The sequence below is a fragment of the Sporobolomyces koalae genome, assembly GCF_050403365.1.
Source record: "Sporobolomyces koalae JCM15063 DNA, S_koalae_JCM15063T_v1_ctg46, whole genome shotgun sequence".
Lineage (NCBI taxonomy): Eukaryota > Fungi > Basidiomycota > Microbotryomycetes > Sporidiobolales > Sporidiobolaceae > Sporobolomyces > Sporobolomyces koalae.
In genome coordinates this window covers 15,223-34,093 of record NW_027481725.1, presented here as the reverse complement: position 1 = coordinate 34,093, position 18,871 = coordinate 15,223, and the positions used below count along the sequence as shown (strand labels likewise).

At 55.1% G+C, this 18,871-nt stretch overlaps 7 protein-coding genes across 7 annotated transcripts; 4 read left to right on the top strand and 3 right to left on the bottom strand.

Moving 5' to 3' along the window:
• Positions 1-440: 440 nt before the first annotated feature.
• JCM15063_002955 (uncharacterized protein) lies at positions 441-4,730 on the bottom strand (the record flags this gene model as incomplete). The annotated part of the gene is made up of 4 exons (XM_076680816.1): positions 441-1,597; positions 1,662-3,357; positions 3,433-4,475; positions 4,547-4,730. 4 exons carry the CDS (start codon positions 4,728-4,730, stop codon positions 441-443), a joined length of 4,080 nt encoding a protein of 1,359 aa, XP_076532040.1.
• Positions 4,731-6,003: 1,273 nt separating this feature from the next.
• Positions 6,004-6,399, top strand: JCM15063_002954 (uncharacterized protein; the record flags this gene model as incomplete). The annotated part of the gene is made up of 1 exon (XM_076680815.1): positions 6,004-6,399. The coding sequence occupies one exon, from the start codon at positions 6,004-6,006 to the stop codon at positions 6,397-6,399; it is 396 nt and encodes a 131-aa protein (XP_076532039.1).
• Positions 6,400-6,936: 537 nt separating this feature from the next.
• JCM15063_002953 (uncharacterized protein) lies at positions 6,937-7,320 on the top strand (the record flags this gene model as incomplete). Its single annotated transcript, XM_076680814.1, has 1 exon — positions 6,937-7,320. The coding sequence occupies one exon, from the start codon at positions 6,937-6,939 to the stop codon at positions 7,318-7,320; it is 384 nt and encodes a 127-aa protein (XP_076532038.1).
• Positions 7,321-7,800: 480 nt separating this feature from the next.
• Positions 7,801-8,874, top strand: SUI1 (translation initiation factor eIF1; the record flags this gene model as incomplete). Its single annotated transcript, XM_076680813.1, has 4 exons — positions 7,801-7,975; positions 8,183-8,275; positions 8,542-8,782; positions 8,859-8,874. The coding sequence occupies 4 exons, from the start codon at positions 7,801-7,803 to the stop codon at positions 8,872-8,874; spliced, it is 525 nt and encodes a 174-aa protein (XP_076532037.1).
• Positions 8,875-9,815: 941 nt separating this feature from the next.
• Positions 9,816-13,360, top strand: JCM15063_002951 (uncharacterized protein; the record flags this gene model as incomplete). Its single annotated transcript, XM_076680812.1, has 5 exons — positions 9,816-9,883; positions 9,948-10,038; positions 10,126-10,384; positions 10,470-10,649; positions 10,713-13,360. 5 exons carry the CDS (start codon positions 9,816-9,818, stop codon positions 13,358-13,360), a joined length of 3,246 nt encoding a protein of 1,081 aa, XP_076532036.1.
• A 1,266-nt stretch (positions 13,361-14,626) lies between these two features.
• Positions 14,627-16,184, bottom strand: JCM15063_002950 (HPP family protein; the record flags this gene model as incomplete). Its single annotated transcript, XM_076680811.1, has 5 exons — positions 14,627-14,795; positions 14,867-14,996; positions 15,192-15,354; positions 15,412-15,688; positions 15,772-16,184. The coding sequence occupies 5 exons, from the start codon at positions 16,182-16,184 to the stop codon at positions 14,627-14,629; spliced, it is 1,152 nt and encodes a 383-aa protein (XP_076532035.1).
• Positions 16,185-16,575: 391 nt separating this feature from the next.
• JCM15063_002949 (uncharacterized protein) lies at positions 16,576-18,042 on the bottom strand (the record flags this gene model as incomplete). Its single annotated transcript, XM_076680810.1, has 7 exons — positions 16,576-16,761; positions 16,842-16,916; positions 16,983-17,185; positions 17,248-17,320; positions 17,398-17,468; positions 17,536-17,613; positions 17,946-18,042. The coding sequence occupies 7 exons, from the start codon at positions 18,040-18,042 to the stop codon at positions 16,576-16,578; spliced, it is 783 nt and encodes a 260-aa protein (XP_076532034.1).
• Between the last annotated feature and the right edge of the window lie 829 nt (positions 18,043-18,871).

Here is an 18,871-nt window from a genome sequence, read left to right as displayed (position 1 = left end):
CTCCGTCGCGCAGGGGTCCCCTCTGCGACGTTTACGCTGTTTCTTACAATGTACTGATGAGCTTACCTGCTCAACACTGCTCCACCAGTGTTTGACCTCAATAAGACGCGCTACGCTCCCAGTCGCTGTGCGCCTCTCAACGTCGGAATTGGAAAGAGTGTTCTCTTCACCTTCGAGCACAAGCGGCCAAGCTGCCGCTAATCGTTATGCTTGGGCGAACAGACTATAAACATTTCTCTTCGCCTTTCAAACTCGCGCAAGACAAATTGCGCGAGAAAAGGCGAGGTCGATGGGGTACAGTTATGCAATCTTTTGACCTCCTGCCGCTTGGTCGCATGACAATCTGGAATGCACGACCTGGGGAGGTTTCGCTTTTGCGGTATTGAACTACAGGTACAGTAAAAATTGTATAAATAGAAACACGGAACGAAAACGAGAGATCATAGACTCTCGAGAATTTCGAGACAATCCTGGCATCTACGCTGCACCTCTTTGGCCTTGTCGAGTAGTCGAGGCATGTTTTCCGTCGTGAGAATCATCATTCCGGAAGAGTCCTCGGGGTCTGTGGCTGAAGAGTGAGGACCTCCGGCACTGACCGTCTGGCCTCGATGAAGCGGGCGCCGAGCAGAAGGGATCGCTAATTCAGCGTCCCAGTCCTCAGACGAGCTTGTTGACGAGGTCCGCGAAGTACGACGTGCACGGGGAACGGGTTGAGCCAGTAGCGAAGGACTGAGCAGAGCTTGTGAATGCGCCGGAGATGAGGGGTGATTGGCAGGGTCTGAGACGGTTCTCTGAGGTGGATCAGAGGCGAGTGAGGGCGGGCACGGTGAGGAAATAAGGTCGGAGGGCGTGATTGGTCGTGCGAGCTCCTCGGTGGCGCGATGCCGGAGTCGCAGAAAAAACTCTCGGATCCCCGTGGCGCCATTCCGACTGACACGTCGAGAAGTCTCGATTTTGGCACTGTCGGGATATGAAGCCAAAGGACGTTGCAGGCCGAGTGCCGGTCGTTTTTGCGATGATGATGCTGATGTAGACGGAAAACGAGATTGTCCATCATCTGTCGTCTTTGCCCTGGCGAGACGGGCGATTCCAGGTCTCGGAGAAGGAGCGCGCCGTCTTGACGGAAACGATGCGCCTTTCGATCCCGATTGTAGGACGCTTCGCAGCATCTCCTGCTGGCGAACCCCGACGCTCGCTGCAGTCTCGATCGACGAAACGCTCGGCACCCTCGTTATGCCCGGTCTCGTGCGCGACGTGCTTAGCGAGCTGTTTGCAGCGAGCTGTTGTTGTAACATGCTGGATCGCAGACTGGAAGGAGCAGCTTCAATCTCCGTCTCTGACCCTGACGGGGATGCGTTCGGATTTCGATTTCGAAGTGAAGTCGTCTGTGCCGACATGGAGGCGCTTCCGTTTTTTCTGCTGGCGACTGTACTTGGCGAGGACCTGAGAGCATGATACACTTTGCCGTCCCCGAGATCAATCAGAGTCTTTGCTTGTTCCCACGGGAAGGCATGTTCGACTCGAATGCGTTGCGCGGACTCGAAGGACAGCGTCTCTCGCAGGTGTCTGTCGTACCGCTCTCGGAGTTCCTTGAGATCTGAACCGTGGATCGCAAGTCATCAGGAGTCGACCTAGCAGAAGCAAGCGCGAGACATGTTCACCTTCGACCGCTTGAGCAAACAGTTTGACTCGATTGAGGTCTTCTTCGATCTTCTTCTGAGCGTCCGTTATGCGAGCTGGGATCCGTAAGTCACTGAGACTGTTTCGTCGCGGTAACGCGATATTTTCCTCGTCTCCCGCAAATTGATGGCCGGGTATGCTCGATGGTTGTCCTCTTTCGAGGGCGGTTTGAGGCACACCGTGCGGGCTTTGGTTTTCGGGCGGCGGGATGATCCGAGCGGGATTGTCGGAATTACCAAAAGGTAGCGGGGACCGCATGAGCGAGGAGAGCGAAAGTGAGGGTCGGTGTCCGCTGTGAGCGGAACGCAGTCGGGGAAGCGAGCCTTCGAGAACCGTTGTTGCTCTTGACGAAGGTAGCGATACCGCGACAGGGGTTGCGCTGGGCATTTTGAGCGACATATTCAGTGGTCCGGAAGACTTGGTCGAATGTGGATTGTTGCTTCGCTCAAGTGAGATTGAGGGTCGAGGCGGCAGCAGCGGAAGTCGCGGAGACGTCAAAGCTTTGGCGTAGGTTGCTGATGACAATGGCGACCCTACTCCGGCATTCGAGCGCTCGATAGCTATGCTACGAGCAGCTCGGAGCGGATTCAGTCGAGTAGAAGGGAACGATCTATCGCGCGATGGCCTCGATCCTGTGGCAATTGGGGACGGATTCGAGGTGGTTGTGCGCGCATTCAATATCGAAGCAGACGCTGTCTCTTGCATCTTGACAGTCTCGTGTTTGGCTCCTCGGGTTTGGCCGATCATCGACTTGCTGCGAGTGAGCAGGCTGCGGTTCGATCTGCCGGAGGTTGATGGGAGCGGAGGACTTGATGCTCGTTTGCCAGACTCGGACGGCTTTCGGCCGAGGATATTGGAGATGGATTGTCCAATGCGAGAGCTGTTCCTTTTGGTCTTCGTTTCGACCGGCGAAAGCGTGTTCGTTAGAGGTATCGTCCGGCCTGTAGCGCTGTTGGGGCCGTGAGGATGGTGCGAGAAGGCGGCAGGGCCACGAGCTTCAAAAGATGATCTTATGGTAGGCGGAAAGGGGACAATGCTGAGCCATTCAGAATCAAGCTCGATGACGTGGCCTTGCTCGACCGAGGTTCCCTCCTGTGGAGAAGTTGAGCTACGACGCCGGGCAACAGGCGGTCTCTCTGCTTGATCGACCTCCGAGTCTTGCGCAGAGGGTAGCGAGGGGCTTCGAAGGTGGTTGCGAGCGTGGCGACGTGGGTCTTCTGACGTGAGGCTGTTTGGGATCCGACAAGCCGGCTTGTCGGACGGCAAGGAAGAAGAGCGCTGGGCGAGAAGCTCGGATTCAGGTTGCCGTTTAACGAGCTTTCGATGGGGTTTCGATTGCTTCGACATCTCGCTGAACTGGGGCGTCTCGCGGCCTTTGTCCGCATTGTCGGCTGTAACAGGGCGCGGATAATCAGTATCGAGGGCCGATACTGTAGACGCGAACGAGACTTGAGAGGTATTCCATCGTCCAATCCTGTCACCGAGAATGGATTCAATGGGAGAGTTTGGTTGTGAGGCATCACTCGAGAAGGCTGAGGACTCGGGCGATCGTAGAGACATGGGTATGATCGGTGCTTTGCCATGTGTTTTGGGGCTGTGTCCAATGGATACGTCAAGCCGTTTGTCAATTGAACGAATGCGCAAGCCTGCTTCGGTCGCACCGCCCGTCTTGACGTGCTGCGTAGGTGGAAAGGCCTGCCGAGAGAGTCTTCGGGACTGATGCATGCTGTTGGTTGTTGTATTTGAGCTTACGCTCGCATCCACTGATCCGGGGATCAGGCTCGGAGCGCCACCTAAATTGCGACTGATAATCGTTTCGTTCCGTGTCCTTTCCCTTCTCCCAAGCACGACGATTTCGCCGTTTCGTACGGGAAGAGGCAGTCTTGATCGTCGGAGGGTGTCAGTAACCTTAGAATTCCCGTCGAAATCGCCAACTGTTTCGAGCGCTCGAGGTCCCGTTCTCCTGCCCGACATTCCCGTCGGCGATTGGTTTCCTTTGACTTCCGCACTATCCGATGGACTTCTGATGCCCCGTCCGAGCTTCCAACGCTTGCTCGTGCTATTTTTGAGCTCCGGCGAGGACGATGCCTCTGCGACCGAGATGTCGCGGGAGCGACGCTTGTTCCCGAAGAAGCTCGGTAGTCTCGGCAAGATCCCCCTTCCTCGCTCATCCTCCGTCAGGTCGCCTTCCGTTTCCGTTTCAAGCTCGTCTCCAGTCGTGCTCGACGTGAGGCTATTGACACTGTCGGCTGTGAGACTGGGTACGTCTGACCAGTGTGTCGATGCACCCGAAGGCACGCGCGATGCGCTTTCAGTGTGCAGAGGTCGAGGCGTAGGCCTTGTTGGATACGATGGCGCCTCACCGGCGAGTGCATGCTGTTCCAGAGTTGTTGATGTGCGGCCAATCAGCCGAGATTGCGCCACGGGATAAGGAGCTTGAGGATTGCTATGTTTCGACAATCGGGGATCGCCGAGTTTCAAAGTTGGCTCGGAATCCGAAGTTGCGGACCAATCGAGCGACGAGACAAGCGAGTCGAGGGAAGGATTCGCCATCGAATGCAGTCTGACGTTCGAGGGACGCTCGAAAGCTGAGCCGCTGATGCCTTGGTCGAAAGAGGAGCGAAATTGTCGGGAGAGATCTCTGTAAGAAGAGGACAACATCGAACGATCGGTAGCAATTGGCGAACCGGAGCGGGATACGCGGGAGGGCGGACGAGACGTTCGTCGGTCTGGCGTCGAACAAGGTGTCGAATCATTCTGAAAGAGGAAGTCTTCGTCCCAGCTCTCGCTCGGTGCTATCGAACGCAGATCAGTGAGGACGAGGTCAGCGCGCTCACTTCGCACATAGATCCACTTTCGAACGGACCTGCTCGTTTGGCTCGAGGTCTTTTCGGCGTGAGCTTTTGCGTTTCGGCTGTACTGACGTCTTCGCTAGGTGCGGACGCAACCTTCCCCACCACTGTGCTGCCCGTCTCCCCGACCCAGTCGGCATTGTCGTCTTCCTTCCATTTACCAAGGTTGATCGCGAGCTGTGTCGTGATTCCTTGCATGGACACCGTCGTGCTCGTAGCGCAAGCTGGACGAACGCTAGCACCGCCGGTTGCGTCGCTCATCTCCTCTCGCGGATTTCAGCCCGCAGTCAGGGCTGCTCACACGTCCGCACACCTTGCAAAACAGCGTGTCTGCCCGTTGAGTATCCGCGGGAGGGCTGGCGACTGCTACATGTTCAGTGAAGCATCAACTCTCGTCCGGAGTGAAGGACTCGGCGCTATGGGAACGTACGCACTCTACTATACTCACTGGGATCCGAGTCGTGTTCAGAGGGTGTCCGTCGGATGGGGCTTGGCGATAGCTGCGATGATGCCTGGCAGGAGTAGAAACGCGAGCGCCTCCTCGATGATGAAAAGGAAGGGGAGGACTGTGCAGCGTACCGACGCTGGATCGAATACTGAATCAGCTCGGTAGCATCGGTCTCGAAGTAGGCAATGAGGTGGAGAGTTCAGAAGGGCTGTACAAGCTGGCGACCCCCGCTGGATGAAAAGGCACGTGATCAATTCCCCCTGTCAAGTACTTGTGGGGCCGCTCGTGGCCCTGCGTCCGTCACTGCTGGCGGGACAGTCGTGCTCACCTGCAGCAGCCATATAGAGATCGCCAATTGCTGCATGCTAGCAAAAAGAGCGCACGTCGAAAATGGTTCCGCGCATATCTCACGAGAGGTCACAGCGCGAGACACCTGCCGCGCGCCTCGACCACGGGCAATATCTCGCTCGCTCCGCAACCTCGCCACGATACTCCTAGCCTACCAGAAAGCGGACAGGCGCGAGCAAAGCCGATCACAACTTTGTCGCTGATGCTCTCGCCTTGTCACGTCTTTTCACAGCTACGGATTGAACCAGGTGCGCGAAAGCTTCATGCGTATTCGAGCAGCAAGAGCGTAATCAGTAACTACCTTCAAAGCGAAGCGCCCGATCGCCGTGCTTTGACCGCCTTGACCCCTTCTCGCTTCGACCCTTCCGAAGCAGCAATCTTAGCGGCATCAGCCCTCGCGCTGACTTCACAGACGACTACTTGCGGCACCGTCTCGCCTGGCGTGCTCTTCTGGGCGCCTCCCTCATGAGCTGCCTCGTGCACTTTCGACAAATTGCCCAGACCAAAAATAGTAAGTCGACTACGAAGAGCGCCGAGACGCCCTGCGAAATCGGATTCCCCGCCGCCAAACCTGCGTATCGACTACTGTACACATCTGATCCAAAGAACGCGACGTGATCCCCCTCGTTTCGATCCTTTACCTACGGGGTTCAAACGCCCTCTTTGCTGCCCCCCATGTCGGGCCTCAAACCTGAATACTCTGCGCTCCCGATCGACCTCGGGGACGATCCGCTTCATCGCAACGAGGACGGTTACGTTCCGTCGCCGAGCTACGCAGGCGACGGATCGATCAAGCCGTTCAACCGCATCGATCCTCTCACGGTCGATGGCAATACGCGCTCTCAACTCGAGTTTTACGAACGCGAGCTCGGGTGGCTCAGGACTGAAAACGCGAACCTGCGTCAACAGATCCAGAACATCAAGGAGGAAGAGATGAAACAGCTCAAGAGCCAAATTGCCGACAAGAAGCAGAACCGCGAATGCATCCGTGGCACAGTCATCTGCATGGCGGCATTCCTGTTCACCATCACCATGCTCGTCATCATCTTCAAGATTGCTATGCGGTACTGATTGCGCGACTCGTTCCACCGCAGGCGAGTTCCTGATGCTTGCGTTTGGACCGGTTGGGAACTCACGTCTTGAAATGTTCACGACCGTGACTCGCACGCAACAGGCCAGAAGGTCGTGTTGCTCCGTCGCCCTCCTCGCCCGCCACTGTAAGATGTGTATTGGATTGGAGCCTTGAACAGCTCTGCGCGTAGCGTGAGCATTGCAAGGCAGATGGTCATCTTGAGGTTCACATCTCGTCGGCATTGTAGCGCGCGCCTGCCATCCAGGAGTTCGCGATCCGGTATCGTAGTGTCTGCTACATCACTTCGAAGGCTATATGCCAAAGCACTCAGACGAGCCGAATCGACCACAGCGAAACGTCGTGGGGCCCTTGCGGCACCCTGCGAGCATGCATGTCTCCCCCGCAGAATCCGGGCTTCGGGCATTCTCTGCAATGGGAGCCGCACGCGTCGTCGGACGTCGTGCACTCGTGTGTGGTTTGCAGTCTCGTCTTCCTCGACCTCGAGGACGAAGAGTATCTTCGTCTCGCGGCCATTAATGTCCCTCAAACCTGAATACTCTGTGCTCCCGGTCGACCTCGAGGACAATCCGCTCCATCGCAACGAAGATGGCTACGCTCCCTCGCCGAGCTACACGGGCGAAGGACCGATCAAGCCGTTCAACCGCGTCGATCCTCTCACGGTCGATGGCAACACGCGCTCGCAGCTCGAGTTTTACGAACGCGAGCTTGGGTGGCTCAGGACCGAAAACGCGAACCTGCGCCAAGAGATCAAGACCATCAAGGAGGAAGAGTTGCAACAGCTCAAGAGCCAACTTGCCGAGAAAAAGGACAACCGCGAATGCTTGCAGATTACAGGCATGATGGCTGCGGGGGCTTTCTTCCACATCTTTCTTGTCAGGCTCGTCGTCACATACACTTGATGAATAATCGCCCGCTCCTCTTCGCTGTGAGTCTTACCGAGACTGGTACCCCATTCCGCCGGCGAGCTTATAAATGTTGCGTTGCCACTTTCGTTCCGAGGAATAGGCCATGGAGCTGGAGCATGTTTGGTGTCATGTTCCATCTTGCTCGCTGTTGGCATAAACGCATTCGGCAATAATCGATGAATCTGCGTATGCCGTATCCATCGCGAGCACAGTACGGCCATCCAGGAAAGCGCGGACCAGAATACTTGTCTGAACGTCGAGCGACCTAGCCGCGTCAACTCTTTCCGAGGTTATTTGAGCTCATCACTGTTGCAAGTTGGCTGCTGCATCTCCAATAGCGAATTTAATGCGCGGAGCACTGAAAGTATGAACGAGTCGCGAGTCCGTTCTTGACGCAATGGCAGCAGGTTCTGGTAATCACCCTTGGGGCTTTGCATTACGCAACGAGTCGTATTGTCGTCTGAAGATCTCGCAATGTCGGCGCTGCCTTTGCGGGTATCGCATGTTGTGAGGCTCAAGAGGAAGAAAAAGATTACAAAGATTATGAAAGAGGCAATTCGAGTTGAAATCATTCCCGTCACGCCCATCGCCCTCCAACACGCTAGACCCGACTCTCTGACTCTACTTCCGCTCTCTCCAGCAGCCTTCTGTGAGTTCCTGAAGACATCACGAGCTCGCCCAAAGGTGGTCGTAGCATCCGAGGCTGGAACTGACACGATCGCGCGACTTTGTTATCTGCACCCTTCACGCGTCTCACCCTTTCTAGCCTAGCCTTTTAGTGAGCCTCTTGTCTCCTCCTTTGGCAAAGACGAACCGTGACGATCGAGCGAGCTGATTGTCTGCTTGGTCGACGCAGTGAGCACTCTCTTGAACAAACCCTACGACGCTTTCGCCGACGAAGGTGCCGAAGAGGACGACGTTCAAGTCGAAGTCAAGAAGTCCAAACAAGGTACGCAGCGTCTCCTGGGCCGTAGCTGGTCTCTCGCGGCGATGCGAAAGGGTTTCGCGGCGGGAAGCTGGTGGCTGCCCAGAATGGGCTGTCCGATTGCCGTGGCTCACCTGCCGGTGCCACCGCAAAGTTGGAGTTGTCGGCTGGTCACAAGGGACTTGTGCCAGTCAGGGCCGGGGCAGCTTCGGGATGGCGATGTCATGAGTATACTCGAGGTTGTCGCACTAGCTGTACTGATCATCACGTTGTGCGCCTTCACTCTGTAGCCAACCACATCCACATCCGTATCCAGCAACGTAACGGTCGCAAAACGATCACGACTCTGCAGGGAGTTCCTTCGGAATATGACCCCAAGAAGCTCTTGAAGGCGTTCAAGAAGGAGTTTGCTTGCAACGGCTCGATCGTCGACGACGAGGAGATGGGCAAGGTCATTCAATTGCAAGGTGACCAGAGGCAAAAGATTTTGGAAATCTTGATCGAGGAAGGCATCGAGAAGGAGACGATCAAGTGCGTTCCTCGGCGGACCCCCTGAGGTCTCCTTACCGCGGCAAAGATTGTGGCTGACCCCGATTCTTTTTCTCAGGATGCACGGTTTCTAAGCGAAACCGACTACATCATTGTTTCTCTCCTCCTACGTCCCCCTCCACCAAATCTTCCTCTCTCCATTTTTTCGCACTTCTCTCTCTTCTTCCGGTATTGTTCGCCGCCGAGCCCTCTGCGCCTCGTCTCAAAGGATCGAACCGACTTCGACACTCTCACCTCCTGCTTGCACGCTTTCGCTCTCTCGCCCCCGATCTCTCGACCGCTCGCGCCGTTCCTCCTCGCATGTCGCTTTGCATCGCCTACGTTCACCTCTTTCCCCCTCGTTGTTGTTCTTGTAACCTCTTCGATCGCTTCGCACACGAATTTCTAGACTGCATTTCTCCCCTCGAGGTTGGTGGACGAGCGAACCGTGGCGACTTGGCGACGAACGGTATGGACGGAAGGAAGAGCAATTGGTGTTCACGATTGCAGCGAGACGAGCCTTTGCGCGCAAAAGGGTTGGATCGTGGTTGTTTTACATCATGAGCTCGCACGAAGGATGAATTCTATTGCAGCTGTTCGCAGGTCCTCTGGGGTGCTTGTCCGGTGACTCTACTCTTACTCCCATATCCTCTCCCGCAAATTTCGTTCTCCCGTAATCTTTTGTCCAGAGAGATAGAGAGAGAGACGAGCCTCAAAGCTTTGGGACTAGAGATCGCTGCGGCTTGAGAAGGAGGGTAATTGCAATTCGCGGTCAAGAAGCAACGTCATTGCAATTTTGGGTAATCCCTCGAAGTCGATCCCAGATCGACAGTTCTGTTACCTCGCTCATTCCCCAGCCCCGAAGTCCGACTTCAGGTTGCTCATACTCGAGCGTAGTTGCGACCCCAAGTCTCGACTTGCTCCTGCGCCTGTCGCGTTCAGCTCTTTTTCGCGAAGCCGATCGCATCACATCTCTCGCTGCCTCGCGCCAAAACACCAACGGCTCGACGCGGAAGATCGTTCAGACCCCCAAAGGATGCCTACTCAACATGATGGCAGACTGCTCAACAACTTGATCAATCGAGAGAAAGAGGCGACGCAGGCGTGAGTCGCTCCACTTCGCCGAACTCCGCCGCGGTTTTGACACAACAGCCCGATCGCACTACAGGTTCAAACAGTACAGCTTGAACTCGGGCTCAGCGGCGGCGGCGCTCAGTACATGGAGTACGACCGACAGTGCCAACACGACCGACATCATGGTCAGTCAATCACCACTTCCGCTCAAGGTGTCCTCCTCATCGCGCGAAGGGGATTTCCTGACAGCGCTTGTTTCGGTTCTTCCACAGGATGCATCGATTCAAATTACGCAACTACTCTCGTCGTTGACGGACACGCAACGCTCGTACCTCAATGCGCTCACGTTGTATCGCTCCGCGCTCAAAGAGGTACACGGCCGTGAAATTGCCCTCAAGACGGTCGTCCGAGATCGCGAGATCCTCGTCAATCGCGTCATCAAGCTCGGCAACAAGAAACCGAAAGACGAACAACTCGCAGTTCACCAATTGAAACTCGAGGACGCTCAGCGTGAACTGACCGCGTGCGAGAGTGAGTCTCCCCGCCCGCAATCTTTTGCTCACGACCGTGGCGGATTTTGACTCTGTTCTGATTCAACCCCCGGTCGCGATGACAGCATTCTTGCAGGAAGAGGAAATCGCACTGAGCGAACTCAAACGCAGATCGTTCAGAGAAGCTTTAGCGCACCGTATGAAGAGTATGGGAGAACTTGGACGAGTCATGGAAGACGTTGCGATCGAGGCGCTCGACATTCTCGCGCAGCTCGATGGGCCTGACGGAGCTTTCAACCCCGATCGTCAGTTCTCGTCGCTGCCACATCCCCGTGGTCTCTCTTCTGACGTCCACATTTTCAATACAGACTATCGAGAGGATTTTGCCGTTGGTTCCGATGCCGGAGAATCGATCGCACCTTTCGATTCGGCCTCTCAAGCCATGTCTCGAGCTTCGTCTTCCAACTCGCTCAATGAGGAGTACCAAGCACAACAGTCACTCCAAAATGCCCCTTCAGTTCCCGTATCGGTCCATGCGAATGGTAACTCGCGGCAATTGAACGGGCACGCGTCAAACTCTCACTTGCGACAATCTACAACCGATTCTCTTGCATCACCTCCCGCTTCAAGAGCTCCCTCCCATATGGGACGTGCACCTGCGTCGATGAGATCGTCGGTTCAGCCCGAACAACCGGTCATGCCTCCGGTTCCAACTGCGCCGAGACCAATTTCGCAAGTAGCGTACACGGAGCGACATGCGGGCATGCCCACGTTCGAGATCCCGAAAGCGCCCGACTTGTCGAGGAGACCTGACGATTCTTCCGACGATGAAGACAATGACCGACACGAAGTCACGAGCAACACTCACACGGACCCGCTCAATTCGGGGGTACCCGCCAAGTTGCGCAGTCGTAGTTACCCACTCGATTCACCTGGATTGGCGAGTCCTCAACGATCGGGATTCATGATGGGCAGTATTGGAGGAGGAGGAGGAGGCAAACAGTCTTCGAGGAGGAGGGCGATGAGTGATTCGAGCTCGATCGAGGATCGCAGTCCGAGGCAGAGGAAACGCAGTGGCAGCTTCTTCGGAGGCATCGCGTCGCTGTTCAAACGCAAGGACAAGAAGGACCGAGACGAGGATGACGAAGAGGATACCCGGTACCGTGACAACTCGGAAGCGGACTACTACGAAGGTCGGAACCGTCTCGCGAACGGCGGTGGCGGCGGTACGTCGAGGTCGGATGCGAATGTCATGGCGGCAGTCCTCGGCGCTGGAATCCGACAACCGAACAACCACCGTTCCCGTGCCGGCGCCGATTCGAGTGACGATGATGAGCCGAGGAACGTCGTCAAGCATGTCAACGATCCGAAACAGCGCATCCGGGCCATGAGCGACATTGGTCGCGCCTCCTCGACGGTCGGTGCAGCTTCAATCAGGTCGAACTCGGGTACACTCCGACAATCGTCGAATCCTCCCGTCTCTTCGCGACCCGTCTTGTCTCGCAAGAACACGTCGACATCAGTCGCGAGTCGACCCATGTCGATGACGGCAGGTTCGGTCGTCAGACCCAAGTTTGTCGAGAAAAAGTACGCTGCCGATGGATCGCAACTCGGAGAATCGAAGAAGACGAAGAAAGTCAAGAAAGCCGCGAGTGACATTGGCTACGTAGGAGGACAATGGACCTCGACCGTACCTTCGAGCACTGCACCGGCTCCTGCGCCCGTTCCGAGTTCAGAACCCGCCGCACCCGCACCTGACACGGCTTCCATCACGCGCAAGAAAAAGTCAAAGAAGGTCAAGGAGCCCGCCGAAACCGTTATCCTCTCTGCCGAGGCCCTCGGAATCCCGGCTAGCGGGACCAATGCTGCTGCTGCTGCACCCTCTGCCGCAACAAGCTCGCCCGCCTTTGCGCCGTCTCGACCTGCCGAAGTCTCGCGCAGCAACACGATCACTTCGAATGTGTCGGCATCGGTCGGGCCCAAAATCAAGAAGAAGAAGAAGACGCCCTCGGTCGCCGGAAGCATCGCCGAGGAACGCTCGCTGAGACCCCTGCCAACCGCGGACGATCTCGCCAAGACGCTCCCGACGGCACGTTCCAGCTCGTCGGCGTTCACGACTCAACTTCCTCGCCCAGATGACGATCCGTACAAGTCGGGCTCGACTCGACCTCTCTCTACGGTTGCTCCTGCTGCAGCGGCTCCTTCTTCGCCTACGATCCCTCCGACCACCTCGTCTCCCCCTCCTCTGGCCAAGTCGGTCAAGTCGAAACTCGCGGCTGACGAAAAGCGCAACAAGCGTCATTCGCAATTGCATGGCGAGGGCAATTGGGTGTCGCTTCCGGCGTCCGCTCACCCCGTCGGTCAATCAGCACCGGCTTCGCGCAGTCAAGTACGCGAGGGCGACGAGAGTCTCCTTGCGGCGGTTGAACGTGCGGGCATGATCGATTCGGCGAAACCGTCCAGGACCTACACGGGATCGAAACCCAACTCGGGCACGACGACTCCGACGCCGGGTTCCGGAACGGGCACGAAGGCTGCACTGTCTTCGAGCGTGTCTGCACCTGCTTTGCGCGCTTCGACTCCGACTAACCAGGGACTCTCACCCTCGGCTTCGACTGGACCCGCGTGGGTTACAGGTGGTGCAGGTGCTGGAGTCACGAAACGCAAATCGGTTCGACTTGCCGACGGAGGGAACTTGTCGGTGCCCTCCCCTAACCCTCACCATGTACCCTCTTCTCCCGCATCCTCGGTTCGAAGCGGTTCGGTCCCTCCTGCAGCACCGAAGCCGATCCTCATGAACAGCAGTCCCGCTCGCAGCACTTCATCGCAACCGGCTGGAGGAGACTGGCCCACCCGTGCGAGTATCCGAGCGAGCATGATGGACTCGAGTGACGAGGAGGATGGTGATGGTGGGTACATGGCGGCGAGGCGAGCGCTTCGGAAGGAGACTAAATCGATGAATGAAGTGTTTGGCAACAACGGAAACAAGGTCGACAAAGGCAAAGGCAGGGCTTGAATGGACACAAGTATAGGGTTTTTTATTTCTCTCTCGCTTTTTCAGGTTCGCCATCCGAAACATATAATTCTGTAGCACTCCCCTCTCTATCACACATCTATAATGCTATCAAACATCTGGTTGTCCATGCGTTGTCGAGAATTTCGAGCGAGAAGAGAAGGCCAGGAATGCGAGTGACGTCCGTAGGCGCGTGCGCCGCAGTTTTTCGCTTGTCCTTCTCGTCCGTTCCAAGTGACGACACAGAACCGCTGCGCTGCTAAGAATTTTTGCCTACATGCCTGCCGTCACTCTCCCTTCTCTTCCCTCTTCCTTAACACTCGTTCGCTCAAGCAAGAAAAGACAAGAGACCAGTAAACGCTCGGATCCTTTTCGTATTCCAATTCCTTAAAAACGTGGGTCGCCCTGAATCAATTGGAGGTCGGTCAGGCGGTGCTGACCACTCCTTCCTTCTCAAGCAGCCTCACACGACCCTTATCCAGCTCAAATGGGAACTGTTTGCTCCGCTGTGAGTTGTTCTTGATGTGAACTGTGCGATCTTCTCCATTGCTGATTAAGAATGATCTTGTGAACCTCTCTCGCCTCAGATCGCCCGCGGCTTCGCCAGTATTGGCCACGGAATCAACGCACTCATCAGTGGCATCGCTTCTTGCCTGATGGCTATCGTCAACGCGTACGTACTCTCCTGGCGTTTGAAGCTCTCGTGAGCGCAAATTCGTGAAAGCTGACGAGGCCTATCTCTTCAGCATTGCCGGTGTCTTTGCCGGGTTCTTCCAATGCCTCGGAGATGTCCTGTGCTGCCGTTGCGGAGGGCGAAGACGCAGATGATCTTGACCTGATCCCAACAACAAGCCGAATGTAAATAGGTGTCCCCTGCTCGTTTCAACCCCCTCTTCCCCCTTCTTTCCTTTAAACCGAATACCGCCACACTCGATACCGTCTCTCTTCTCTCCGAAACCCGTCTCAGTTCTTCGTCTCCCAGCAATTCCGGACTTGTTTATACCCGTTATTCGCACCTAGTTACCTATTTTCGTGTCTTGCATATTTCTTCCCTTGCAAACCTCAGAGTCAGAATATTCTCACTGCCCACGAGCGACGAGACGGGTCTGCAAGCGCTGAAAACAGTTGGGAAAAACAGTCACGACTTGGGTGCTCAAAGTCTTCGGGACATCTATTTACACTATTCTCTTCCCTACCTCTCGACTGACTGTTTGACATGACTCATGTCGTCCTCGACACCCTGTGTCGAGCTTTCACCATCGACATGATTCATCCTTTATCTGTTGCCTGCAGCTGGGGATCGACAAAAGGTTGTACACTGAGCGAGGGTTCCACGCGTTCCGATTGTGCAAGTTTCTCTCCGCCTCCAGTCGTTCTCGCTCGAGTGATCGGTAGTACAGGTTTGGGATCCTTGTTGTTCACTTCTGGCTTCCACCAACTAGTTCCCGAGATCTCCTCAGCCAATAGCTCGGGTGGAACGCGTGGAGAGTATGAGCAGTTGATACGCACTAGATTGGATATCTCCGACGACCAATGTTGTTGACAAAGAAGGACCACGACGTCATCCAAGTGACCGCGAGGAAAATGTCTAACAAGTAGGTGTACCTCCCATCGACTGTGCGATGAGCAGATGCAATCACTGTGTTTCGAACCAATAGAAAGAACGTCAGGAACACATTTTTAACCTCAGATCCGAGCGGTCCGAGCGGATCATCTCATCCATGTGAGGACAAAGCGAGAGAAAAGCGAACAAGCTGTGGCACCACCGGCTGTACGGGTTGTCGATATCAGTTTGCGGGAACAATTGGAGAGAAAAAGGGAGCGTCGTGCGTACGAGGATGAACGGTTTTCGTGATCTGCATCCCAAACACGGCAATTGCGACCGCAAGCCCATATGCAACAGGAGTCAAATGATACCACGAATGTTGTTGAACGATCGCGTTGTCCTCGTCGAGATTTTCAGTGAACCTCGGCGAGATTGCAAACAATTGCGAGATCTACAAGGGGTGTACTGAGCACAGGACACCCCAGCAAAGAGAGCAAGATAGACTCACGATGACTCCGGAGAGCGCACTGATCATGTGCCCACCCAGGACGTTCCTCGGTTGGCTGAGGGGAGATTCGGGCAAAACATACAAGAGTACGGCCGTCGCGCCCAAACTTCCGATTGCGAGTGGAGTGTCTCCCTGAAAACCTTGCACGTCTTTGAATGCGTACGAAATTCCGCCCGCGCCGAGGATCGCAACAAAGGTCCCGAGAAATGCGAGGAGGTAATTTTCGTGGAGCGGAGCAAGATGTCGAAGCGGTCGCAACAATGGGGATTTGAACGAACTGTGTTTTCAATTGCAGGGATCATTTATTCAGCGACTCTTTGCAGCAAGAAACCATCGGGCCTGAAAGAGAGAGAAACACACCTGTCGTCTCGGATTCCAATGAAATGTCGACCGAGGCTTGTCCAGAACCCAAGCTCATCTCGCTCGAGCACCGTTCGGTGCTCAATGTCGGGTTGTCGCTCCGTATGCCTCGACAAGGTTCTTGCGGTCCTCCGAAAGAGTGGGACTCGACTTTCAGTCCTGCCTTGTCTCGACTCGCTCCGGTCCCTCCTCTCCCGCATCTCCCTTGCAGCTCCAGCGGCCGACAGAGACTCGTCGTCGTCGTCTTCTTCGTCGAGATGATCCCGGTCGATGATCCTACCAGTCGAACGACCCTTGCTGATCAGGTGGGGCTTCACATTTCCAAGTCGACCTACGTCTCTGTCACGTGCGTCGTGGTTCAACCTCGTTTGACTCGCCGCTCGTACCTTTGCCGGAACGGTTGGCTCCAACATTGAATGCTCGACGCCGAGAAGACTGGTCAATGAGTGATGACAAGTGGAGGTTTCTACAGATGTTTACTAGCTTTAATGGAATTTGACTACACTATGCCGATTCTACCCGCGCTTTTAGAAAGGTGGGGACGTTTTAAAAGATTACATACCCAGAGAGTCGCAATTTCTCGTCAAAATACTACGTAAGCAAAAGGGTTGCAAATAGTCGACAGTGAAAATACGAAAGACAAGAAGTGAACAGATCACGACGAAGAGAACAATACAAGTGTGAAACAGGACATGGAAAAAAGACTCGGAAAGAGAGAGAGAAGCACACGGTGTAACGATCATGTACAAGCAACGGAAGGAACACGTAAGAGAGAAGAAAAGTCAAGTCATACAGGAGCCACATCTAACAAGCACACCAACCGTTCCCTTCCCCAGTCATCTCGTCATCGAGACTGACCGTACCGCGACCTGGGAATCCGCCGGGAGGTGCTGCACCGTTTCTCGACCCGGCAAGTTTCTTGTTTGCACCCGCCTGGTTCGATTGCGGTTGTTGTAGACCTTTCGTGTACAAAGCGGGGGTATCGACAATCTGATGATGGACTCGAGAGGCGGTGTATGAGAACCATGCTCCCAACTCGCACACAGAGAGAGAGAGGAGTTCGAGCTTGCCTGATCGACCACTTTGCCAAAGATGCCGGCATCACCCGAGATGTCTTCTCCGCCTTTCTTGGCCGAACATTCCATCTGTGTCGAGAGTGAGATCGTTAGTCAATCGCGGTACAAGTGACAGAGTTGATTGAATAAACGTACAAACAACCACGGTGGATTGCGACTCGTGGCGAAATCCAATCCTTCCTGGTAACTGACAGTTCGGTTGAACTCTTTGTCGACTTTGTTGCCAACGATCATGCGAACAACTTGTCGACTTGCGGGACCGGTTCCTGCGAACGTATCGAGCTCCGAGATCCAGCTCGACAACGAATCGAACGTGTCGCGTGCGGTAATGTCGTACACTGTCGCGAGCGGGGTTACAATCAACTCTTATTTCTTCCTGTGAGCTCGTCTCCAAGCTTACCGAGGATGACGCCCTGAGCTCCTCGATAGTACGACGAGGTCAACGTTCGAAACCGTTCCTGTCCTGCCGTATCCTGTTCAAAGAGGTTTGTCACAACCTCGTCAGCAGCGAAGCTTTTCGAATAACCTAGCATGATCTTGGATGTTTTACCCAGATGGAAAGTTTCCAACGTCGATTCTTGCGTTCGACCACTTTGACCTTGAAATCGACTCCGATCGTCGCTGCAAGATTTGCTTGTCAGTCTCCCAACACACGAGCTAGTCGTGGAAAAAAGACGTGAGTGCGTACCCGAAGTTTCTTCTGGAGCCAAAAACGTTTCATCGGTGAATCTCAACAACAATGAACTCTTGCCTACGCTCGATGCACCTGTTTCAAGAAGAGGAACAAAAGTGTTTCGGGTCAGTCAAGATTGGGAGTCAGCTGAGATCGGGGGCTGAAGCTTGTCGCTCCGACGGGATTCTTCGACTGCTTCTCAGTTCCACCAGGCTTGAGAGACTTCGAGTGCGCTGCTAAAGCTGGAGATCCGCTGGATCCGATCGTGAGAAAGCTTCGGGATCCGATTTGTGCACCGCATTCCTCTCCCCCGGTTCTCGCCCCTTTTCCCCCTGACAGTCTATCCAGTTGGACCAACCATTCCGTCGCCGTACTCCTAGTATCACGAGGACAAGTTACAACGCCAGGTGGAGGGATTGATGTACCGATGACTAGGAGTTTGAGCGTAGTTGGAGGATCCGAGAGGTTGCCGAAACTCGGAGTCGCAGTCGGGGAAGCGCTCGAGTAAGTCGATTGAGCCATTCAAATGCGCTCTGATCTAATTCGAGTGGGAGGGAGTTGTCCCGCGATGTGGTTCGAGAGTGCGAGGGGGCCCGCCCGGGAATTGGCAGCGGCGCGCACACTTCGAAGGAATGACGTTGTTCTCTCGAGCTTCTCTTTCACTTTCAAAGGGCAAGCGTTGCAAACAGAGAGTCTCGAGTACATACGCGATTCACCCATATGTGAACAGGGACCGTGGTCAGGAAGAATCGCGCGAGAGGTCAATGTCCATGCAGGGAGAAGCAAACTCGGCTTTTCTCATGAACCAATCCGCGACGGTGCACAACAGTAAGGCAAATGGGAGCCTCGCGAGAAAGCGCTCAGGTAAGGCAGAACAAGCGGTAATGCAGCAGGATGAAGAGGTCCGGACGCCAATTACGCAACCCAAAGTACCTAAATTCAACAGCAACACAGAAGGAAACAGCGTCAGCTCATGTTTCCGAGACGATAGCGTGCATGTTTTGGTTGAGTGTCGATTGGGATCCGACCGACGACGCGTATGAAGTCGGGTTATGCAGTTTTTCTCGGCTTGGGTAAAACCACCCTCGACTCCAACACCCACACTCGCACCGACTCGAAACCAAATCTCGGACCTCTCGACTTCCGAGGAGTAAACCAAGCAAGTCGGGAGACTACCCGAGGTCGGGAAAGAGCCGACACGAGTTTCAAGAGGATGTTGGGATCGAAGGCGGAAAACCAGTACGACGGGTGCCAGCTTTGGTTCGTCTTGTCCCGTGTTGAACGTTGTCCTGATACAAGATGGCTTTTGGTGACTTACGAGTTGGAGCGAGGTGAGGTGGAAGAAAGAGAG